This window comes from Brachyhypopomus gauderio, chromosome 10 (genome assembly GCF_052324685.1).
Source record: "Brachyhypopomus gauderio isolate BG-103 chromosome 10, BGAUD_0.2, whole genome shotgun sequence".
Taxonomy (NCBI): Eukaryota; Metazoa; Chordata; class Actinopteri; order Gymnotiformes; family Hypopomidae; genus Brachyhypopomus; species Brachyhypopomus gauderio.
Window position 1 is genome coordinate 11,587,183 of NC_135220.1, and position 26,237 is coordinate 11,613,419.

Here is a 26,237-nt window from a genome sequence, read left to right on the forward strand (position 1 = left end):
CAGATAAACCACATTATACCCGTACACACCTGCAAATAAACCACATTATACCCTTACGCACCTACAAATGAACTAGAAATTATATTTTACATTTGCACACCCATAAACTACATTACACATTTACACACCTATTAATAAAGCACATTGTACATTTACATACCCAATAATAAACTCCATCTTACATTTCCACACCTCCAAATAAACCACTTCACATCCTTATATGCACACCTATAAATAACCCACATTAATTACATTATATTTGCTCACCTGTTAAATCAACCATTTCATATGTTTACACACCTGATAAGCACATCATAATTTAACATGGCCCATAAAGTAGATCACACGTTTTCATGCCTATTAATAATATTTACAAGCCTGATAAAGTGGGTCATATGTTTACAAGCCTAACGATACACCAGACCGCGTGTTTACACGGATGTATTTTAATGTTTATATTTAGAAGACAGAGATGTTGACAGAGATGTGGACTGTCTCTGAAGTGAAGTGCTCCTCACCCCAGAACACCAGGACCAAATAAACCCAACGTATTCTCAGACAGCCACTTCAAAGCCAAGCCAACACACACACACACACACACACACACACACACACACGCACGCACACACGCACGCACACAGATCGCTCATATCACTTTCAAACGTAGCAGCACAACATGCAATTTAATAAAAGATAGACGTTTAATCTCCTCCGTTCCAGCACAAGAACAGCCAGTGAAACCTGATCTCTGCAGATACACACACACGCACGCAGACAAAGAGGCATACACACACACGCAAACACACACACACGCGCACATGCAGACACACGCACGCAAACACACGCATGCACACAGACACAGACACACAGCAACTATGGCTAACAAATGGACTCTATTACGGGGGGGGGGAATCAAAAGTTAAAATACAAATGAAAGCTGAATGTGATCCAGGCTTGTGCCCATGGCCGCCTCAGAAATCATATTAGAGAGGGAAACTCGAGCTTAATTTCCTAATATTGGCTGTGTCAATGAAGCACCAAGGACAATAATGAGAAGCATGCTGGTTACGTGCTTGACCTCTCTCTCTCTCTGTCTCACACACACACACACACACACACACACACACACACACACACACACACACACACACACACACACACACACACACACACACACACACACAGTTGAGAGGGGGACTAGATCTCAAAACACTTGAAGTGATAGAGAGAGCAACACTGCATGGTAATATGTGATCAGAATCAGCACAGGAGTTACTTCCCGATACCCTCCTACACCACACAGGAGTTACTTCCCGTTACCCACCTACACCACACAGGAGTTACTTCCCGATACCCTCCTACACCACACAGGAGTTACTTCCCGTTACCCTCCTACACCACACAGGAGTTACTTCCCGATACCCTCCTACACCACACAGGAGTTACTTCCCGTTACCCACCTACACCACACAGGAGTTACTTCCCGTTACCCACCTACACCACACAGGAGTTACTTCCCGTTACCCACCTACACCACACAGGAGTTACTTCCCGTTACCCACCTACACCACACAGGAGTTACTTCCCGTTACCCACCTACACCACACAGGAGTTACTTCCCGTTACCCACCTACACCACACAGGAGTTACTTCCCGTTACCCACCTACACCACACAGGAGACCCACCTACACCACACAGGAGTTACTTCCCGTTACCCTCCTACACCACACAGGAGTTACTTCCCGTTACCCACCTACACCACACAGGAGTTACTTCCCGTTACCCACCTACACCACACAGGAGTTACTTCCCGTTACCCTCCTACACCACACAGGAGTTACTTCCCGTTACCCTCCTACACCACACAGGAGTTACTTCCCGTTACCCTCCTACACCACACAGGAGTTACTTCCCGTTACCCACCTACACCACACAGGAGTTACTTCCCGTTACCCACCTACACCACACAGGAGTTACTTCCCGTTACCCTCCTACACCACACAGGAGTTACTTCCCGTTACCCACCTACACCACACAGGAGTTACTTCCCGTTACCCACCTACACCACACACGAGTTACTTCCTGTTACCCACCTACACACACACACACACACACATTCATCTATAGTGCTTAGACTGATCTAACATAATACATACATATATGTATATATTACATTACTCCCTGGAACTTTGGATCTCAGTAAGGACGCATGGTAAACATATTTTTTTGTATCTCTGAAGACACATTCTTTAAACCTCTAGAAGGTTCCTCTGCTCTGCAGTGTCTCTCAAACATGAACAAGCGTAGATCACAATGAGCTCCAGGCTGGCCGACACACAACTGGCGGCCGATGCTCACCGAATACATGAACGCGAACAAAACGTCACGTCTCATTTAAGCATGGCGAAAGCTGACGAGACTCAGAGACTTGTTCCACACGTCAAGATCTCCACACGCCAGAGGACGACTCTGAGCAGCAAATCGAACATGACAGTGAAACAAGCCTGGAGCTGAAGGTACATCCATGTTGACACCATAACACAGGCGTCTTCAAAGCACACGCCATATACGTTAGTGAGTGGCGGCCAGGAGGAGGCGGAGCAGAGTGGGGCGAAGTGGGCGGGACAAAGGTGGAGCAGGGGCGGGCCAGGACGTTAAGTGTATGTGAACATACATCAGTCCTCTCTTAAGAAAGGAAGATCAGCCAAACTGGCTTTCTCCAAGACGGGACGCTTAGTGAGTTTGAACTTTGAGCCTCGTGACCCGGACGACCTCAACCGGGCCATCGGAGCAGCTGCAGTGGACAGGCTCACCTGGCCTTTCTCCTCCCATGTAGGAGAACAGCAGGTCTCTTCACGGCCACGTTAAGGCCTCCCAGAACCCACCTGGCCTCCCTCCTGCGGGGCTCGGCCTCCAGCACAGGTGAGGCAGTCCCGCGTGTGTTGGATAAACTCTCGAGTCAGGTTGAGGGTAAGATCCGCACACATGGGCCCCGGCCACCCGAGGGCGCTAACAAGCTCAAGGGGTGGAAGAATTCAGCTGGACCCAAGACACTCAGCACATGAATAAAACCTACTAGAGCTACAGATAAACATACAAGTACATGTGTGTGTGTGTGCGTTTGTGCATTCGTGTACATAGGTCCTCTTGTCCTTGTGCGTGCGTGCGTGCGGGAGGTCGAGGGTCATGCAGCAGCGAGAAGGTAGGGAAGGTCTGCTCTTACCTGAGCGATGTTCTTGTTGAGCAGGTAAACTCCATATTCAAACTGGAAGCGTTCTCCCCGTGTGTACAGAGGAAACCTGGCAGGAGAGCACAGAGTTGAGGGACGCGTCAGATCCACACACACCAACATCTGACAAAGAACATCCAGACTGAGGCTCTCCATTAGACATGTATTGTGCCTAGACAAACAATCTATACATGCAAACAAATAAACAAAAAACACAAGTTGAGAAGGGGTGGGTGGAGCTGGGTGGAGTGGGCGGAGCTGGGGGGGGGGAGTGGGCGGAGCTGGGTGGAGTGGGTAGAGCTGAGGTAGTTGTACTGCTTGTGTGCTGTGAGATTAGCACACAAGGCGGTCACTCCTCCACACACACCTGAGAAATGGGGAGAAAGTGTGTGTGTGTGTGTGTGTGTGTGTGTGTGTGTGTGTGTGTGTGTGGGGGGGGGGGGGGGGGGGGGGGGTTGCTGTATGGTGCCGAAGGCTCAACCACCTGTGACCCATTCACAAATCTGCAGAGACAGCTCACCTGACACTGCTGTCAGCTTATTACATCCTAAAGTCAGGGTTAGAGGTGTGTGTGTGTGTGTGTGTGTGTGTCACCTTACAATAACAAGATGTGTGAGCAGGGTTTATTTGACATTCCTCCTGAGAGAAAGCGCAGGTAAGTGTAGAGCTAGTGTTGCACAGGTGGTCAGGCAGGGGCAGTGCGAGGGCCCCAGCCGAGTCTCCGGGCTCTGCACACACAGGCCCCAGCCCTGCAGGCCTCAACGGGAGAATGCGGAAGAGGCACTGACCTTCCAGAAACTTCTCTAACCTCTGTGAGGGCCAGTGGGGCAGCTAACCCCACACAGGAAGCAGAGACAGAGGAAGAAATCCTTTATGTTCTTTCTTCCCTTCTCACCAAATACGCCAAACCATTCTATTTCATAATTCACACACAAGCAACAGCACCCTCACACACACACACACACACACACACACACACACACACACACACACACACACACACACACACACACACACACACACACACACACACACACACACACACACACAGTCCAGTGATTAATGAGTTGTGTTCTGTGTGAGTGAGATCACACTGGAGTGATTCTGGTTCATGGAACATCAGGAATTCCTTTGTGGAATGTCCAGTTAAGTTAAATATATCAGAACAGATCGGCAGGAGGCAGGAAGCATGTGGGTGTGTGTGTGGGTGTGTGTGTGGGTGAGTGTGTGTGTGTGTGTGTGTGTGTGTGTGTGTGTGTGTGTGTGTGTGTGAGTGCGTGTGTGTGTGTGTGTATGTGTGGGTGAGTGTGTGTGTGTGTGTGTATGTGTGGGTGAGTGTGTGTGTGGGGGAGTTAGGCACTCATGCATGCGCATGTGCATATGTGAATGGGGAAAATGTTTTGGTGTGAGTGAGTGTGTTAGTCAGTGACGCGGCTCCCTGTCGCCTTTTCAACTTCTCTCAACCTATTGCAGGGCGGAACGACCTGCAATCTACAGTGGAGACATGAAGAGGACCAGGACTAACCGCAGCAGTCCTCACTCCTACACCCTGGACCTAATACCCTCATCCACACACCCACCACCTGTCTATGTAGTTTGTATTATCTAACCCTATATAGCTTATTCTCGACAGCCCCTCTGACTGAAGGTACCTAGTCAGTAGTGCAGGGGTCAGTGCGAGTCAGTAGTGGAGGTGTCAGTGGAAGTCAGTAGTGCAGGGGTCAGTAGTGCAGAGGTCAGTGGGAGTCAGTAGTGCAGGGGTCACTAGTGCATAGGTCAGTGGGAGTCAGTAGTGCAGGGGTCACTAGTGCAAAGGTCAGTGGGAGTCAGTAGTGCAGGGGTCACTAGTGCAGAGGTCAGTGGGAGTCAGTAGTGCAGGGTTTAGCAGTAGTCAGTAGTGCGGGGTTTAGCGGGAGTCAGTAGTGCGGGGTTTAGCGGGAGTCAGTAGTGCGGGGTTTAGCGGGAGTCAGTAGTGCGGGGTTTAGCGGGAGTCAGTAGTGCGGGGTTTAGCGGGAGTCAGTAGTGCGGGGGTCAGTGGGAGTCAGTAGTGCGGGGGTCAGTGGGAGTCAGTAGTGCGGGGGGTCAGTGGGAGTCAGTAGTGCGGGGGTCAGTGGGAGTCAGTAGTGCGGGGGTCAGTGGGAGTCAGTAGTGCGGGGGTCAGTAATGCGGGGGTCAGTGGGAGTCAGTAGTGCAGGGTTTAGCGGGAGTCAGTAGTGCAGCACATGACAGTAGCAGACCTCTCTCTCTTTCCACTCCTCTGGAAGGGCTGGTAGGGTTGGGGGTGAACACATTTCACATTTCCCTGTGAGTTGTAAAAGCTGATCTGCAGTGCTTATTTTAATGGGGAAAAATGAGAAAAGATATTTACAGAGAGAGAGAGAGAGAGAGAGAGAGAGAGAGAGAGAGAGAGAGAGAGAGAGAGAGAGAGAGAGAGAGAGAGAGAGAGAGAGAGAGAGAGAGAGAGAGAGAGAGAGAGAGAGAGAGAGAGAGAGAGAGAGGGAGGGAGGGAGGGAGGGAGGGAGTGTGTGTGTGTGTGTGTGTGTAATCACAATCCCACACAGATTTACTGCACAGAGCCTTACACACTAATAAAACACAAGCAAAGGCATTTTAAAGGCAAATGTAGGGGAGAGCCATTTGCACAACCCTCTCATACACACTCTCCCCCTCTCTCTCTCTCCCTCCAGATCCCTGATGCTGCAGATATGTCCCGTGTCTGCAGGAGAGCTCAGGGGGGAACCAGCAGCTCCAGGGCTGAGGCCCACACTGTCTGCCACAGGCTGGCTGAACTGATCCAGCCTTCCAGTGAACTGTCCTCCAGATTTATTACCATCCACTGTGCCCCAGAACAGTAAACAGGACCGCGTGCTATCGGTCTCTGTCTCCTTCTTTCTCTCTCACACACACACAATCCAAAGTGCTGTTATGGAAATTTAGAGCAAGTTGGGTTTATACTAGGAGACTGCAGTCTCGCTGAGTCACTGTTTGGGCTTGGAGCGCACGGATCATATTCGCCCTCTCAACGACCTCCGACCTCTGCCGATTGGGCAAGGCTTCTGAAGCAGATATAGGATGTTTGGGAACCCTATAGCAGGCTGTTAATTAGGTGTGATTACAGGGTCTGATAACCAACCACTTCCTCAGAGACCTGAGAGGACATGACCTCAGAGAGTCTGATCTCAGAGAGGTTATGTCAGCCATGACCCAGACAGCCTCACGTGTTAACGCAATGTACTAACTAGAGAACGCACTTGGAACCTACCCGACAGCACCTCATGAAGAATCTCAACAGGGAGAGGTAAACATCTCAACAGGGAGAGGTAAACATCTCAACATGGAGAGGTAAACATCTCAACATGGAGAGGCAAACATGGCACAACTGTCATGGGATTATGGAAACAGGTCACAGTCTATGAGTATTCAAAGAAAACGTTTAAAAAGCAGAGTGTGTTTGTGTGTGGGGGGTAACCCTCCTAAAGCAGAGTGTGTGTGTCTGTGTGGTGGGGGGGGGTAACCCTCCTAAAGCAGAGCTCTGTGTAGGCGTCTGAAGTTGGTCATGGCCCCGTCATGCATTATACTATAGTGAGGGACAGAGAGAGTCTTACAGCAATTCAAATGCCCACATTGAGGACCCAGCATTGAGAGGGACAGCTGTAGCTGTAATCCAACACACACACACACACACACACACACACACACACACACAGAGCAGGCCTGTACCTGGCTGCTGTGTGAGTGGGTAGAGAGGCGGGTCTCATTAAGCTCTCCCTGTAAGCCTGATGTGATGTGGAGAGGAACACAGGCGGTGGATTTATGCCCCAAGAGCTGCTGCTAACCATGACAGCCACAAGGCAGGTGCAGCTTCACACACTGCTGGGCTGATTTATGAGGCTTGGGGAGCACATCACACAGCCACCGGCACACACACACACACACACACACACACGCCCACACACACGCACGCAGTCTCTCACACACACACACTCTCGCATGCACACTCCCACGGACACACGCACGCACACACTCTCACATGCACGCGCGCACACACACACACACACACACACACACACACCCCCACCCACCCACAGCAGGACAAGGGAATTTTCCCCCCTCACCTTCACACCAGTTCTGAATTAGTGAAAAAAAATCGGACTGCATACTTTTGCGTGCGTGTGTGTGTGTGTGTAGTGTGTGTGTGATAGAAAGTATGAATGAAAGACACAGAGAGAAAATGAGCTTGGCTGAGAGAATGAGATGAATGTGAATCGCAGGGCTGTTTGAAAGGCCGTGTACCATAGGCAGAACAAAACAAAAAAATATTACCAAAGATGAATTAAAAAGCATTATATGTTTATTATTTAGTTTAAAAATGCATTCCAAATAAAAGACAAAAACAAACATAAAAAATATTCAAAAATGTGTTGTTTGTTTACTAATGGGCGGGACTGAGGCTATTAGCGCGAGGTCACTGGTCAGTCCAGAACAAACCCGTCTTGATTCTTCATGCCTCTGTCCAGCTGCTCAAGAACGCGGAGGCGTCAGGATCTACTCCCTCCAGGTACAGCTCTACAGGTGGCACCATGGTCCGATCTACAATTTACTGGTGCTTCTCGTAATGGAGTGGCCCAGATCCCACCCAGCTTTACTGATTAGACAGTGGTGTTAGACATTTTCCAAGCACAGTTATTGTGATTATGATCAAATATTCCAGATTTGCATCTTTTGTCCAGAGACGAGATTTCTACAAACTTTCATCTTTGCCCCAGCTGTCCTGTGTCCAAACTCATGTTGGCCGTGTCCTTATGTGTGACACATGCTGTCTCCTGAGAGGCCAGGGATGTCCCCAGCTAGATATCCGACGTGGTTTTAACCAAGACGTTTACTGTTTCTCCTGGTTCTCTGGGAGAGCGTCTACTTGACTTCTTCTGCACCAGGTTGCTGTCATGTCAAAGGTACTTTGTTTGTAAAGGCTCTGACGGAACCACCTTTGCTCTCAGCATGTTGGACCTTCCCAAACACCTGCCCAAGATCTCTCCTTTAATTCTCAAATATTTAGGTTCTCAAATATTTACTCACATGCATGTGATCGTTGTAGCTCAGACCGACATCTCTGCACTAACTCTGATGGCTTTTTTATTTTTCACTTTCTTTCTGTACTACGTGCATGATTTCCTGTAAACCAACATAGGGAAATATAAATGTATAATGTGACATAAAAACTGGTCCTTTGAAATAAAGACCTCATAGTCCTACTAAAAAATATTTATATAATTGCACAAGGGATTCATAACCTTTCAGTCAGCATTAGAGACACACATCCTGAGAGGTAGGAAGAGACAGACAGATGAAAGAGAAGGAGAAATGAAAGCACGTGCGCCTGCGTTTGTGTGAGGGAGAAAGATGGATGGGCTGAGAGAATGTGTGCACAGAGGAGGAGGAAGGAGGAGGAGTTAGCCCGACATCGTTATGCACATTTGGAGTATCAGTGAGGGAATATAAACAGGCTGGGCACACACACACATGCACGCACACACACACACACACACACACACACACACACACACACACACACACACACACACACACACACACACAGCAGTATGGGCATGCATATGTGCTCAGCCTCACTAGAGGTTTTCATTCACCCTAGCCACAGGGCCCGAGCGAGAGAGAGAGAGAGAGAGAGAGAGAGAGAGAGAGAGAGAGAGAGAGAGAGAGAGAGAGAGAGAGAGAGAGAGAGAGAGAGAGAGAGAGAGAGAGAGCGAGAGAGAGAGCGAGAGAGAGAGAGCCACCCAGTGGACGCCCATTGTACCCACCCGTGGGGAGCTACGGTACAGTTACCTCTCTTCAGCCTGGTGGCCAGGCACAATATTCAGACTGGGTCAATCCCACTAATCCCACTTACACCCAAGGTTTAGCTCCACTGGGCCTGGGGCTGAGCCATGGGGAAGGAAGGGTGGAGGAGGACAGAGGAATATAGCACTGAATGGTGATGGAAGTGGAGCCAGGTAGATGGGCGGGCCTAGGTAGATGGGAGGAACCAGGTAGATGGGCGGGCCCATGCAGGTGTTCCAAACAACATCAGGCGGGCCCATGCAGGTGTTCCAAACAACATCAGGCTTGTCGAGATTACTACATAATAACCTGATCGCAGTCTTTGATCTGACTGTGATCTGCCCTGATCACAATCGTACTCTATAGTAATTTGATTTCCAAACATCCAACAGAACACAAATTAGGTGCGTGACACACAATGTCATCTGCTGTTATATCAGAGTGCATAAAGGAACTCAAACGGTCCCCTTCCTTCGACCCAAATGTCAGGGTGACGCTATCGCTCAAGAACTGGTGTCCAATGTTTGCTTCAGTTTTGCACTGTAGCTTCAAGGCAAATGTAGCTAACAAGTAATGAAAGCCCGTGTACACGATTTAATATCGTTCATACTGCAAGCCAACATTATCATATATTTGTCTTTCTGTCTCAAACCTCATCAAGTTATTAAGTCTTCTCAAACAGCTTGCTTATGCGGTTTCAGACCCAGTGCATGTGTAATAATGAACAAAAGTGCCGACAAAACCCTGGCTGACAAAATCCCCGGAAAGTGAGTGTGTGTTTACTGACTCACTGCTGGACAATCGTAAAGGAGGTGTAGTTGTTCAGCTGGGGAGAGTATATTTTAGTAAAATGTGTTTGTGTGTAGAGTAATTGTGTGTATGTATGCAAGCAGTACGAGTTTGTTTGAAGGTCTCGTCTGTAAGATATCACCAAACAGTTCAAAAGACAGACCTACAGACTCATGGACACACACAGAGACGCACACGAATGCGCTCACGCACACACTCGACCTGCTTAATGTGCTTCTCTGCTGGGAGGCACATGGTCTATGTTAGCAGCAATGATGGCCTGAAGCTGTGAAACAGCGTTCTCTGGCTGTGAGCTCAGTTCCGTTAAGCCCCGCTCACGCGCTCTACAGAAACACATCAACATCCCCTCCTCCATCCAGCCTGGTTCTTCAGTGGTTCTTCAGCCTATGCACTGGCTTAAGGCCTGTGCTTACATACAGACGTGAGGCCAGCCATTATACACTGTCAAGAGGACTGTGCTTATGCACTGATGCGAGGCCCGCCCTTATGCGCTCACGTGAGGCCTGCCCTTATGCGCTCACATGAGGACTGTGCTTATCTGCTCACGTGAGGCCTGCCCTTATGCGCTCACGTGAGGACTGTGCTTATCTGCTCACGTGAGGCCTGCCCTTATGCGCTCATGTGAGGACTGTGCTTATCTGCTCACGTGAGGCCTGCCCTTATGCGCTCACGTGAGGACTGCGCTTATCTGCTCATGTGAGGCCTGCCCTTATGTGCTCACGTGAGGCCTGCGCTTATCTGCTCACGAGGCCTGCCCTTATGTGCTCAAGTGAGGACTGTGCTTATGCACTGATGCGAGGCCCGCCCTTATGCGCTCACGTGAGGCCTGCCCTTATGCGCTCACATGAGGACTGTGCTTATCTGCTCACGTGAGGCCTGCCCTTATGCGCTCACGTGAGGACTGTGCTTATCTGCTCACGTGAGGCCTGCCCTTATGTGCTCACGTGAGGACTGCGCTTATCTGCTCATGTGAGGCCTGCCCTTATGTGCTCACGTGAGGACTGCGCTTATCTGCTCACGAGGCCTGCCCTTATGTGCTCAAGTGAGGACTGTGCTTATATGCTCACATGACGCCCGCCCTTATCTGCTCAAATGAGGACTGTGTTTATCTGCTCACGTGAGGCCCACCCTTATGTGTTCACGTGAGGACTGTACTTATCTGCTCACGTGAGGCCCGCCCTTATGCGCTCACATGAGGACTGTGCTTATCTGCTCACGTGAGGCCCCCACTTGTGCGCTCACGTGAGGACTGTACTTATCTGCTCACGTGAGGCCCGCCCTTATGCGCTCACATGAGGACTGTGCTTATCTGCTCACGTGAGGCCCCCACTTGTGCGCTCACGTGAGGACTGTGCTTATCTGTTCACGTGAGGCCCACCCTTATGTGTTCACGTGAGGACTGATGTGTCAATCCCTACTTCAATTTTTCAGCTCCTCATAAAGCTCCTCTGATAAAGTGAAGCACCCCACAATAAAAAAATAATAATAAAAAATGAATGAGCAGCAGACCTGCATTTTCACAGGCAAGTTTCTGGACTCAATCACCCAGAAGACATCTGGATCGCATCGCCCCCTCTGCCCCCCAACACCCCCCAGTCCCTGGGCTGGCTCAGGAGCGGAGAGGAAATGTGGGTGCAATGTGTGGTTAGAGCCCACTGCGTTTCAAGCATGCATGATTGGGGAGAGTGTAGGAAGAACCCCACATTCCAAACACGAGTACGTTAGGGAAAGAAAGAGCAGTGAGCAGGAAGAGAGAGGGAGAGGAAAATGGACAGAGCGTTGCGCGCACACACACACACACACACACACACACACACACACACACACACACACACACCAAGTCATTCACTTACAGCACACCCCCTCTCACACTCACACTGACACTCACAAACTCTCTCACGTCAAGGTTTCAGTGCAGCATCTCCAGGCAATGGGAGAGACCCGGTTCAACAGCCTCTCCGTCACTGTGAGCGAGAAGGTCACGGCAACGAATCCCCCGAGCGCGATTATCACAAGCCAGCTCGTCTCCATTCAGCCCCGCCTGCCTGACAGCTTAACGATGGAGCCCACCACGCAGTCTTCTGGAAGGGTGCATCACCTCCGCACACACATCGTTTGTGCCTCTGTATACACACGCTGGAGGGAGTGGAGGAGAAGGTATAAACACAGGCGAGGAGGCAAGGTCAAAGGTCACTCAAACGTACAGGCCCGCTCACAGACACCTAACGAGAGTCGGACGCGTGAACCTCCACCCATCACCAAACCACAAATAAGATAAACCTTCTGCAAGCCTTCAGTGTGGGTCTATAGAACTACCTTTTGTAAGTCTCGAACGTGGTCTGTTTAAACACTTCTTCTCTCTCCAATCTTCTTGCCGTCTAGATGAGCGCTGCTGAGTTCTGGTCAAGGCGGACACCACAAGGTCATAAACCACTGCCATGACGACCGACGCCACAGGGACTGGCCAATCACCTCACGCCAACAATCACAAGCGCGCCCGACAGAACACGACCTCCAATGGGTTGCCTTCCTGAAGCTGACCAGCGTGTCCTTTACACACTGCGAGTTTCGCCAATAATCTTCCTGGTGTGATAGCTTCCCCACTTCATAAACCAAAGAAAACAACCGTGTTTATTGTAGCACACGAAAGGCCCACATTACTTTGTAGAAAATACAAGAGCACTTCCAAGTAAAACTTTGATCAGTATCTGAAGTATTCAGGTGCTCCCTCTTATATACCTTCAAAAGATTAAAAAGGTTAAAGGTCAAAGGAAAGTGTAAGGTTAAGGTTTGATTATGGCTGCTACGGAAACAACAGCCACCTCAACATCAGGTCAGATGCTGCTGAACGCATTGGAATCTTCGAAAATATTATTTCTGATTTTTACTACCTTGGTCTGCAAATTCAGGGTTATCTATCCACTGTACAAAGCTAAGACACGAACATGAAATGTTATTAATTAATTACAATACTGTTATATTATTAACTGAATCTCTCAGAGTGTGTTATGCAAGTCCCCAGAATGTTCCATTCTGAACAGACAGAATCCTAACCCAGTTCTACAGTGCCACCGTTAGGTGTTTGGTGTCTCCAGGTTAAAGGACAGACCAGTCTCTGCCACTCTCATATATCAGATGCTACACAGGTCATTTATTGCCTTACTGTCTGTGTGTGTGTGTGTGTGTGTGTGTGTGTGTGTGTGTGTGTGTGTGTGTGTGTGTGTGTGTAGAGGCGATATAGTGGAAGCCTTGCCTGTGCTGAGGTAATTAGCAGGTAGGGTAGGGTAGGGTAGGGTGCCCCCCCCCCCCCACCCCTACATAATCACCCGCTTAATGAGACAGCTGCAAAGCTTCAGCTCACAGCATACAGCCTTCAACCCACCTCAGTCACCTGATCAATCTACACACTCACACAACACTTTTAATAAAGTCACACACACACTCCTTACCTGTGTCAGAAACACTGCCATTAAGCATAAGTACAAAGTACAAAGAGCAGTCACTCACACACACACACACACACGTCTGATGGTAAGTCTCTAGGGAGCGGTGTGTAACTTCACATCAGGCTCCACTCTGGCAGAGGTTACAGGCAGACTCAACAACGCCAGATTTAAATTCACCTTCACAATTCGATGTCGGCCCTAAACAAACAACGAGCACTAGGATTTAGTCTAGAATCTGATGGTTTAAGCACATTCAAACGCATGACTCAACTGTAAACATCTCTCCTCCAACTCTGGAACCAATACTTCACCATCCTGTGCTATGAAGCACTAGAGTGAGTCTGGGAGAGAGTGAACCTTGGGCTGTGTGAGTCAGTAAGACGGGGAGCCAAGTGAGGACGTGTTTGTGTGCTTGTGTGTGAGTGTCAGCCCTTTGTGTTTGGAATAGAGAAACAACCCCCCCCACACATACTCATCCACATGTTAAGTTTTGCTCCTGACCTGTTGACCAGTCAGAGAGTAGCAGTGCAGACCTGAATGTATTGCACATAAAGCTGGCAGAGGAAGCGACGCCCACAGCCACGCCCACCTCGGAGATATCTGAGGGCATGTACTTAATTACGCCTTCCAAACACTATAAAAATAATTTTGAGAAAGAGCAGCCTGAGGCGGGAAGATGAGGGCATGGTCTGGGCGTATCCCTGGACCGAGAGGCACCCTGGGACTAGGGCTGCCACAAACGATTATTTTTATAGTCGACTAATCGGATCGTGCGTTAATTGAATATAAAACATACAGCTTATCACACTAGAATGCAACTGCTATTATATACTCATCATTAGATTTCAGCTAAAAATAAAAACAATTAAGATCATAGTTCATTAAACCTTTAATGAAATATGCAACTTGTTGCAACAATTATTAAAATAAGTATAAGGCACTGGCTTAAACAACGCAAAAATAAATACATTAATAAAGAATTTTTTTTTAGCTTTTTCTTTCTTTCATTTGTCTCTGGCATCAAACGTAGCTACATATAAATCAAATTAGGTAGGTACCTGAAACTAAGGAATTATTCACAAAAATAAAGTTTTGGTCTCACTGACGTTACAGAAAACACACGAATGCGTGCTAAGAATGAAACAAATCGCCATCACTAATAACTTTTACAGTTACCACGATAAGTAAGTATAAAGTTAACGCTCTGTTTACGGTAACGTTAGCAGCTAACTAGCGATTTAGATTACAGAGATGACGGTCCCTCTTCATCATTGTCACAATAAGCCACAACATGCTTCAGGTGCTCGTACATCGCGGTTGTGCTGCCGTGGAAGGAAAGTTCTGCCTTGCAGATATTGCACGCGTTTCGGAACCCGGTTACAGAAAATGATCCCACACTTTTGAGTTCCGTAGCCGGGTAGCCATGATACCAGTCTGTATAATGTCCTGGGATGTCGTCCACTGTCTACCTCGGTTTCCACTACTGCGCATGTGCGTTAGCGACAGAAAGGCAGAGGCGACCGCAGCAGTATGGAGAGAAAAAAAAAAACTCGACGCATCGACTATTAAATTAGTCGTCGACTATTTTAATAGTCGACATAATCGTGACTAGTCGACTACTCATGGCAGCCCTACCTGGGACACCTGAACCACAGTGCCACGCCCCTCCTGCGACACCTGAACCACAGTGCCAGGCCCCTCCCGGGACACCTGAACCACAGTGCCAAGCCCCTCTGGAAGGCTAGTAGAGCAGTAGAGCCAGTGTAAAGGCTGGTAGAGCCAGTGTAAAGGCTGGTACAGCAGTAGAGCCAGTGTAAAGGCTGGTACAGCAGTAGAGCCAGTGTAAAGGCTGGTACAGCACTAGAGCCAGTGTAAAGGCTGGTACAGCACTAGAGCCAGTGTAAAGGCTGGTAGAGCCAGTGTAAAGGCTGGTACAGCAGTAGAGCCAGTGTAAAGGCTGGTACAGCAGTAGAGCCAGTGTAAAGGCTGGTACAGCACTAGAGCCAGTGTAAAGGCTGGTACAGCACTAGAGCCAGTGTAAAGGCTGGTAGAGTAGTAGAGCCAGTGTAAAGGCTGGTACAGCAGTAGAGCCAGTGTAAAGGCTGGTACAGCAGTAGAGCCAGTGTAAAGGCTGGTACAGCAGTAGAGCCAGTGTAAAGGCTGATAGAGCAGTAGAGCCAGTGTAAAGGCTGGTAGAGTAGTAGAGCCAGTGTAAAGGCTGGTAGAGTAGTAGAGCCAGTGTAAAGGCTGGTACAGCAGTAGAGCCAGTGTAAAGGCTGGTACAGCAGTAGAGCCAGTGTAAAGGCTGGTACAGCAGTAGAGCCAGTGTAAAGGCTGATAGAGCAGTAGAGCCAGTGTAAAGGCTGATAGAGCAGTAGAGCCAGTGTAAAGGCTGATAGAGCAGTAGAGCAGTAGAGCCAGTGTAAAGGCTGGTACAGCAGTAGAGCAGTAGAGCCAGTGTAAAGGCTGATAGAGCAGTAGAGTCAGTGTAAAGGCTGGTAGAGAAGTAGAGCCAGTGTAAAGGCTGGTACAGCAGTAGAGCCAGTGTATAAAGGCTGGTACAGCAGTAGAGCCAGTGTAAAGGTTGGTACAGCAGTAGAGCCAGTGTAAAGGCTGATAGAGCAGTAGAGCCAGTGTAAAGGCTGGTACAGCAGTAGAGCCAGTGTATAAAGGCTGGTACAGCAGTAGAGCCAGTGTATAAAGGCTGGTACAGCAGTAGAGCCAGTGTAAAGGCTGATAGAGCAGTAGAGCCAGTGTAAAGGCTGATAGAGCAGTAGAGCCAGTGTAAAGGCTGATAGAGCAGTAGAGCCAGTGTAAAGGCTGGTACAGCAGTAGAGCAAGTGTAAAGGCTGATAGAGCAGTAGAGCCAGTGTAAAGGCTGGTACAGCAGTAGAGCCAGTGTAAAGGCTGGTACAGCAGTAGAGCCAGTGTAAAGGCTGGTACAGCAGTAGAGCCAGTGTAAAGGCTGGTACAGCAGTAGAGCCAGTGTAAAGGCTGGTACAGCAGTAGAGCCAGTGTAAAGGCTGATAGAGCAGTAGAGCCAGTGTAAAGGCTGATAGAGCAGTAGAGCCAGTGTAAAGGCTGGTAGAGTAGTAGAGCCAGTGTAAAGGCTGGTACAGCAGTAGAGCCAGTGTAAAGGCTGATAGAGCAGTAGAGCCAGTGTAAAGGCTGATAGAGCAGTAGAGCCAGTGTAAAGGCTGGTACAGCAGTAGAGCCAGCGTAAAGGCTGGTACAGCCGTAGAGCCAGCGTAAAGGCTGGTACAGCCGTAGAGCCAGCGTAAAGGCTGGTACAGCCGTAGAGCCAGCGTAAAGGCTGGTACAGCCGTAGAGCCAGCGTAAAGGCTGGTACAGCCGTAGAGCCAGCGTAAAGGCTGGTACAGCCGTAGAGCCAGCGTAAAGGCTGGTACAGCCGTAGAGCCAGTGTAAAGGCTGGTAGAGCAGTAGAGCCAGTGTAAAGGCTGATAGAGCAGTAGAGCCAGTGTAAAGGCTGGTACAGCAGTAGAGCCAGTGTAAAGGCTGGTACAGCAGTAGAGCCAGTGTAAAGGCTGGTACAGCAGTAGAGCTAGTGTAAAGACTGGTACTTTTGAACTTTGTAAAGCCATTAAATCGACAACTCAAGCAGAAGGCACAGGGACTGGCATAGACAACTAGAAAATAATCAGTAGCTCAGAGATTTTGACAGAATGTGTTTAGCAACCATCATGCAAGGAGTCTGACTGTATATGGTTAGGATAACCCTACACATGTCGCACGCACACAAACACACGGAGAGACTTTGCTCCGGTTTCATGGAGCTCATTTTAAGTATGCTATTCGTCTCACACAAACGGCAAATCTAGTAAATCTACAGAGAGACATAAAAGAAAAGAAAAAGATAGATGAAAGAGAGGAAGAGAAGAAGGACAGAGCAGGAGGATGAAAGTAGAACCCCTGTGGTGTGTAAGCTGGATTTAATAGCAGCAGGTTTACAACACTCACACCCAATCAGACAGGTGCACTCGGTGCGTGTGCACGCACGCACGCACACACAGTATATAGAGAGAGAGACACATGCACACACACACACACAGACACACAAACACACGCACAGAGGGAGAGACACGCACACACAGACAGAACTGTGCCAAACCTAACAGACAGGTCCACGCAAACCCAGCCTGGTCTTCATAACTATAATAAACATGACAATTTTTTTAGTGACTCAAAACCAGAGCCAGGGGAGCTGAGGTTTATCTTTAGAAAAATGCAACACCTCGGAGCAGCGAGTCAACGTCCTTCTCACGTGTAGTTGAACGTACTCAGTCATCCAGGACACCGAGCTGTCTAGCAACAAGAAGCCAAGGTGACTCGTAGGATGACCTTAATAATATTGAATAAATATGTTGAACTGATTGATTGTTCAGTCAAGTGACTCAGATGAGCTTTAGACATCTGAAACAAGAGACGGAGGAAGAGTGTGAGGATGAAGAGAGGAGACGGAGGAAGAGTGTGAGGATAAAGAGAGGAGACGGAGGAAGTGTGTGAGGATGGAGAGAGGAGACGGAGGAAGTGTGTGAGGATGGAGAGGAGACCGAGGAAGTGTTTGAGGATGAAGAGAGGAGACAGAGGAAGAGTGTGAGGATGGAGAGAGGAGACTGAGGAAGAGTGTGAGGATGAAGACGCCCGCTCTTACTCTCTCTCCTTGTCTGTCAGCTTGTCGGTGATGGTGTCTTTGACGGAGGAACGAGAGCCCCGTTGGATGATGGGATACCTGAGGGGGATCTGCAGGAAGCAGGAAATCATCAGCACCAGGTGAGCCGTGTAACCCAGGGCAACCGCCACACTCCCATCATCCTTTGCTGCATCAAGAAATGAACACACACACACACACACACACACACACACACACACACACACACACACACACACAAAAAAATCACAAGCGTTAATGGAGACCAAAGGGATAGGAGGGCAGGTGGGGGTAACATGCGTGAGCACCGAGCCCATGAAGGGGGTGAACACATGAACCCACTCAGGGCGGTGGCCTCATGCACACTGCAGCAGTCCCACAATTCTCAGCTTACCGTGACCCGCTGGCTGAGAACTCTAGAACCCGTTCTCTTAGTTCTAGAACTTTCTGAACTATTCGGTCTGGTCACGGCGGCTCAAAGACGCACAGTCTGCGGTGGTTGAAATCAGACTCACTCGTTGAAATTAGACACACGCTTTCATGTGCTGTAGTAACTCGGAAGGCTTCACGACCCGTTTTTACTTCTTCTATCCTTCAGAGTTATTCAACATAACTCAAGAGTCCAACGCTAGCTCGGTCTGACGGGGCGACCCGTGCAGAACCGCAGGACCGTGGCTGCCTGTAATTCTCTCAACGGCCCTGATGGGAACTCCACAGGACAGCAGCACAGAGAGGCGGTCTAACCGCTGCGCTTAGCGGACTTCTAATCACACAGCTAAGGAAGCACTTCCACAATAATTACATACAATCACAATGGCACTCCTGCTCATACAGCAGGATGGAGGGAAACTCTGAATGTAGTCAAATAAAAAGTAAAGGTACAAAAAGAAAATATTTGGTTGCTTAGAGACAGCAAAGAGAATACAAGCACCAAGTGGATCTGTCTTTTAAAAGAGCTGCAGTGTTGGGTTTTTTGCACCATAAACGCACTCAGTAAAGTTTTATTTGCCTGTACTGGAATATCGAATCAAGTTTAAACGCAGACTTGCGTTGAGATGTGTATGTAAATCACAGAAGCCGTTTCCCTCTGCAAACCATGGAAGGAACCGGTCAGCAGGCCACATACACACACACCTCCAACACTGACAGCAGGCCACATACACACACACCTCCAACACTGACAGCAGGCCACATACACACACACCTCCAACACTGACAGCAGGCCACATACACACACACCTCCAACACTGACAGCAGGCCACATACACACACACCTCCAACACTGACAGCAGGCCACATACACACACACCTCCAACACTGACAGCAGGCCACATACACACACACCTCCAACACTGACAGCAGGCCACATACACACACCTCCAACACTGACAGCAGGCCACATACACATACACCTCCAACACTGACAGCAGGCCACATACACACACAGCTCCAACACTGACAGCAGGCCACATACACACACAGCTCCAACACTGACAGCAGGCCACATACACACACAGCTCCAACACTGACAGCAGGCCACATACACACACACCTCCAACACTGACAGCAGGCCACATACACACACACCTCCAACACTGACAGCAGGCCACATACACACACACCTCCAACACTGACAGCAGGCCACATACACACACACCTCCAACACTGACAGCAGGCCACATACACACACACCTCCAACACTGACAGCAGGCCACATACACACACCTCCAACACTGACAGCAGGCCACATACACACACCTCCAACACTGACAGCAGGCCATACACACAGCTGCAACACTGACAGCAGGCCACATACACACACACCTCCAACACTGACAGCAGGCCACATACACACACCTCCAACACTGACAGCAGGCCACATACACACAGCTCCAACACTGACAGCAGGTCTGCTGTGTGGCTCTAACCTCATGACCTGTGTGCCTGGGCACTGACCCAGCTGTGGGGGGAGGGAGAGAGACGGGGAGGGAGAGAGACAGAGAGGGAGAGAGACAGGGAGGGAGAGAGACAGAGAGAGAGGGCCCTCTCAGCCAGTGCCTCTGGTCTGTGGGACACATCTCCTGTCCTCTGGTGTGAAGGGTCATTGGTCTCATGGCCATTGGGGTTTGAATATACGAGTGATTCAACCCCAAATGTAAACAGAACCATAGTTGAAAACGCAGAGAGACTGTAGTGCTGTGGGCCTTTCTGGACTGTCCAGTCACCCGACCGTAAAGGTGTCCTTACTGCACCAGCTCGCCAGACACAGAGTCTCAACAACAAAAACCATTTACACCTGAGGGTCTGATAGAGTTAAGACCTCTGTCCCTGGGCGTGTCCCTGGGCGTGTCCCTGGGCGTGTCCCTGGGCGTGTCCCTGGGCGTGTCCCTGGGCGTGTCCCTGGGCGTGTCCTAATGCTGCACGGGTAATGTAGAACCAAGATGATAACTGCTATGTTACAGTGGACAAACTTGCTCTCTACACAAAAGTCTGTCCTGGTCAAAGCACCATAGAGCACACGTACATCTGTATTTGTGCTGTATGAAGGGTTTCGTGTTTGGGTCCATGTAAACAGGGGCCACTTTGTCTACTACAAACTTAAGACGGCTTGAGAAACTTTGCTTCTTTGTGGAAATCCAAATGAAATAAAATGATTAAAATCATCTGTGTAATAAAGAGAACATGGACTTGTGTAAAGGCTGCACCCAGAGCGGGGTAGGAGTGTGGGTGGGGTCAGAGCCTGGGTTGCTGCACCCAGAGCGGGGTAGGTGTGTGGGTGGGGTCAGAGCCTGGGTTGCTGCACCCAGAGCAGGGTAGGTGTGTGGGCGGGGTCAGAGCCTGGGTTGCTGCACCCAGAGCGGGGTAGGTGTGTGGGCGGGGTCAGAGTCTGGGTTCTATTACCTTCTCTGAGCGCTTTGAAGTCACGCTTGCCTGCATGAGAAAAGCCCAATCTGATTTTACACACACAGTGACACATGCAGGAAACAAGATGAATAACGCTTTCCAAATGTAACACAGCTAATCATGATTACACACACACATACACAGACACACTTCATTTGTTGTCACAAGGCCTAAAGCGCTGGTGGTAAATCACATGGCCATTGTTATAAGTGGCTGGCTGTGGCACAGTGACCGAGAGTACAGAGCTCATCCTTGCACGACCCCTCGCACGGAGGCCACGCCGACCCCTCGCACGGAGACCACGCCGTCCCCTCGCACGGAGGCCACGCCCGACCCCTCGCATGGAGGCCACGCCGACCCCTTGCACGGAGGCCACGCCCGACCCCTCGCATGGAGGCCACGCCGACCCCTTGCACGGAGGCCACGCCCGACCCCTCGCATGGAGGCCACGCCGACCCCTTGCACGGAGGCCACGCCGACCCCTCGCACGGAGGCCACGCCGAACCCCTCACACGCCGACCCTCGCACGGAGGCACAGTGACCAAGAGTACAGAGCTCATCCTTGCACGACCCCTCGCACGGAGGCCACGCCGTCCCCTCGCACGGAGGCCTCCCCGACCCCTCGCACGGAGGCCTCGCCGACCCCTCGCACGGAGGCCACGCCGACCCCTCGCACAGTCACACCGAGGACACCATCTCTCACACAGGCAGGAATGATTTAGAGAGGAAGATCACTCCACATTCCACTCTCAGCCACACCAGACATACAGATGCCTCAGTTGTTTCTGTTCACAATGCTCATTTTCCCCATGACGAACTTTACATCCTCGACAGTCACACAGACGGACATGCGCACACGCAGCCCCACACGTCAAACATCACAAAACAAAATCCATAACAAAAACATCTCACATAAGACAGTCAAACTGCATGTTAAAATTACCTTGAAAGTCTTCCGAGTTTGGCAGTCTCACGCCACAGATGACATAGTCTGACTGCTGGTTCTGTAAACAAGCCAGAGGACAGTGAGCAGGAGCTCGCGTGGGCTTCCAGAACCACGTCACGCTAAAGCATTCAGCCGTCAGAGTGCCCACGCGGTTCCTGCTGCTCCCCCTGTCCAGCAGGGGGCACGCGTGTGCACCCAACACTCACCACATTAATGGGGTAGATGTACGAGAGCTCAGACACCAGCTGGCGACAGCGGAAGGTGAGTTGCGCGTTAGACTTCAGAAACGTCTCTCTGTGAAGGGAAACACGCGTGTCAATCTGATCCAGGATCAGCTTTAGTGTGTTCAATCACAACCTTTCCCAGGCTTTACATTGCATCCACTTTACATTTCATTTATTCACAGATTTATTCATTATTCACACAGATTTATTTGACTTAACTTGTACTGTATGCTTTCTTTTACTCCAAGTTATTTTCATATAAAGAACTTTTAATTAGCTTTGTGTGTTCCAGTGGCAGTGGGATTCAGTGATTCTACAGTGAGTCCCAGTGATTCTACAGTCAGTCCCAGTGATTCTACAGTCAGACCCAGTGATTCAGTGATTCTACAGTCAGTCCCAGTGATTCTACAGTCAGTCCCAGTGATTCACTGATTCTACAGTCAGTCCCAGTGATTTTACAGTCAGACCCAGTGATTCAGTGATTCTTCAGTCAGACCCAGTGATTCACTGATTCTACAGTCAGACCCAGTGATTCACTGATTCTACAGTCAGACCCAGTGATTCACTGATTCTACAGTCAGACCCAGTGATTCACTGATTCTACAGTCAGACCCAGTGATTCACTGATTCTACAGTCAGTCCCAGTGATTCTACAGTCAGTCCCAGTGATTCACTGATTCTACAGTCAGTCCCAGTGATTCTACAGTCAGACCCAGTGATTCTACAGTCAGTCCCAGCGATTCACTGATTCTACAGTCAGTCCCAGTGATTTTACAGTCAGACCCAGTGATTCTACAGTCAGACCCAGTGATTCTACAGTCAGACCCAGTGATTCTACAGTCAGACCCAGTGATTCTACAGTCAGTCCCAGTGAATCAGTGAATCTACAGTCAGTCCCAGTGATTCTACAGTCAGACCCAGTGATTCACTGATTCTACAGTCAGACCCAGTGATTCACTGATTCTACAGTCAGTCCCAGTGATTCTACAGTCAGTCCCAGTGATTCACTTATTCAAAGCAACATTCATACACCACATGGCCTGAACTAAAATGTGCCAGACTGACAGAGAGGCAGTTGTATGACTCTATAACCAGGTAGCTTGACAGCACATTTCTGTACTGGCTTTAGGAGGCCAGCTTTGCAAATAGACCGATCCTGAAATCAGGCACCTTGTGGTAATTGTAAGAGCAGCTCAATTATTTTAACTACAAAATTACCCTCGGCTTCCTCTTTTCTGACCCCCTGCAGCAGGGGAATAACCCCAATCACAACACACCTGTCAGCTGACATGGGACAAACAATTATCCCAGAAAACAGGGAGGTATATGGGTTCATAGAAATGTTCATTTTTCATGTCTGACCATACAGCTACTGGCTTTGGTGCTGGAGGTGGTGGAGATGTATTTGTGTGTCTTTGTGCGTGTGTGTTAAAAAGCAGGCAGTTGATACACTCACACCAAGTGTGACACACAGCTCTGATTAATTACTGATTCACCATCCGATACACAGGAATGATCTGTTTTACTGAACAGAGATGTGAGTGGTGAAGTGTTGCGGTGTTTCAATGGATTATGGTGCTTATGGTAGTGTAAACAGTGCACTATGGTGTGTAGTGATTTATGGTGTTCAGTGTGTTATACGATATGCAATGGTGAGTTACAGCACACACAGACCTAAGTTACTGTAGGTCTCACACACACACACACACACACACACACACACACACACACACACACACACACACACACACACACACACACACACACACGGATGTGCCCTCACCGTTTGGCAGTGCACTCCTTCTGCTGGTCTGCTAAAGAGCTCCGCTCCTCCTCAAGCTTCTGACGCTGGGTGGAGAATGCCTCCTCTGAAGAGGAACAGACAGAACACCAGGATTAGAGAGAGAGAGAGAGAGAGAGAGAGAGAAAGGAGGGAGATGAAAAGAGAGAGCGAGAGGAAGTAATGTTGGAGCGAGGGAGAGACAGTGGGAGAGAGGAAGAAGGTGAGTGATTGGTGTTTGCACAGCTGAGGACATGTGCAGGTCTGCTGTTAAACACTCAAACTTCACAGACTTGAATCACACACACAAACAGTTCCTCTACAAGCAACAACAAACTCGATGAGATAAAAACACATTCTTGTAGAGGTTTTTTTATAGCTTCCCAGCTTCATAATCATAACAGACAGGGCTGTTATAAAGACTGCCTCAACACCAAGGACCGACAAGAATCCGGAGACCTGGCAAACAAGACGTTTACAAGAAGAAGTCCATACATACCATGGCTTTAGCAGAATGCAAAGCTCAGGTTTGGACTTAGTTCTCTCAAAACAGTTCCCTGTGTCTCCTGTCTACAAGCAGTTCCCTGTGGTTTCCGTCATGTGATTACATGGACATGCGCCCACGCACATGGATACACACAGTTACACAACGGGCACGTGTACACCAGGAAGTGCCCCCTGCACACAGCACAGCTGGGCCACATTAGTACATTAGCAGGACCCGAGGGTTTTATCCACCACAGCATCCTTTCTCTACCTGGAACTGCACACAGCTTTCCACACAGACAGCGTCAAAGCAGCAGTGACACGTTTGTGGCCAGCCGAGCTGCAACTGTGCAGGTACCTGCTGATGTGGTACACACACACACACACACACACACACACACACTGAGAAATCACAGCAATATTTACATGGATTTGCTCAGAAGAGCACAGAGGGTCTTCCACCCTGTAATTTTGTTTCTGAGTGTGTGTGTGTGTGTGTGTGTGTGTGTGTGTGTGTGTGTGTGTGTGTGTGCTCGCGCAGATTGCTAACTTGGGCTCTGACATTTATGGGCCCAAGGTCTGTCTGGCACCAGAACTAAATGAGTTACACTACCATTAATTCCACAGTCACGTCATTTTTACAGGCAGAATTTACAGCATGCAGGAGAGACACACTACACTACACTGCACCTGTACAATAGAGAACACAGCTGGATATGTGCCAGAGCATACACACACACACACACACACACACACACGCACGCACGCACGCGTACACACACAAGTACTCATTATCTTCTTTAAGTCTACAATTTAAAATACATACTCAAAGATTGCAAGTCTTATCAAATGCATGAATTGTCTGTAAGGCATAAAAAAATTACATTCAAACACACACACAAAATACACGTACACAAACACACACACACACAGTTATACATACACATGCACAATGTCCACACACAGACGCATGCACACACATGTTTACACTTAAGTTAATTTCATTCATTTTTGCGTCTCTCAGACAGGTTAAAACGTTAGAGATCCTGAGAGTCATTTCTCTGCCGTTTACCTGTTGACCATCAAGCTGAACTGTAGTGACAGTAGAACGGCCTGGAGAAGGTATTTGTGTAGTCCTGTGAGTACAAGCGCAAAATCACACAGCCCAGACCAGCAGGCTGAGGCCATTTGTGTAGTCCTGTGAGTACAAGCGCAGTCACACAGCCCAGACCAGCAGGCTGAGGCCATTTGTGTAGTCCTGTGAGTACAAGCACAAAATCACACAGCCCAGACCAGCAGGCTGAGGCCATTTGTGTAGTCCTGTGAGTACAAGCGCAGTCACACAGCCCAGACCAGCAGGCTGAGGCCATTTGTGTAGTCCTGTGAGTACAAGCACAAAATCACACAGCCCAGACCAGCAGGCTGAGGCCATTTGTGTAGTCCTGTGAGTACAAGCGCAGTCACACAGCCCAGACCAGCAGGCTGAGGCCATTTGTGTAGTCCTGTGAGTACAAGCGCAGTCACACAGCCCAGACCAGCAGGCTGAGGCCATTTGTGTAGTCCTGTGAGTACAAGCGCAAAGTCACACAGCCCAGACCAGCAGGCTGAGGCCATTTGTGTAGTCCTGTGAGTACAAGCACAAAATCACACAGCCCAGACCAGCAGGCTGAGGCCATTTGTGTAGTCCTGTGAGTACAAGCGCAGTCACACAGCCCAGACCAGCAGGCTGAGGCCATTTGTGTAGTCCTGTGAGTACAAGCGCAAAATCACACAGCCCAGACCAGCAGGCTGAGGGGATGCAAGACACATCACAGAGGCCTCTCAGCTTTTCCACTCGTGTGTGTGTGTGTGAGAGAGAGAGTGAGTGAGTAAGTGAGGGTGTGTGAGGGTGTGTGCGAGAGTGTATT

At 49.3% G+C, this 26,237-nt stretch overlaps 1 protein-coding gene across 1 annotated transcript in view; it reads right to left on the reverse strand.

Annotated features, from left to right (window-relative positions):
- uvrag (UV radiation resistance associated gene) overlaps window positions 1-26,237 on the reverse strand; it is a 66,074-nt gene that overhangs the window by 11,774 nt on the left and 28,063 nt on the right. The window contains exons 9-13 of the mRNA XM_077019455.1: window positions 23,848-23,932; window positions 22,047-22,134; window positions 21,838-21,898; window positions 17,994-18,159; window positions 3,225-3,300 (exon numbers count right to left, since the gene is read on the reverse strand). Coding sequence (XP_076875570.1) covers window positions 3,225-3,300; window positions 17,994-18,159; window positions 21,838-21,898; window positions 22,047-22,134; window positions 23,848-23,932 — 476 coding nt within the window. The remainder of the gene's footprint in view (window positions 1-3,224; window positions 3,301-17,993; window positions 18,160-21,837; window positions 21,899-22,046; window positions 22,135-23,847; window positions 23,933-26,237) is intronic.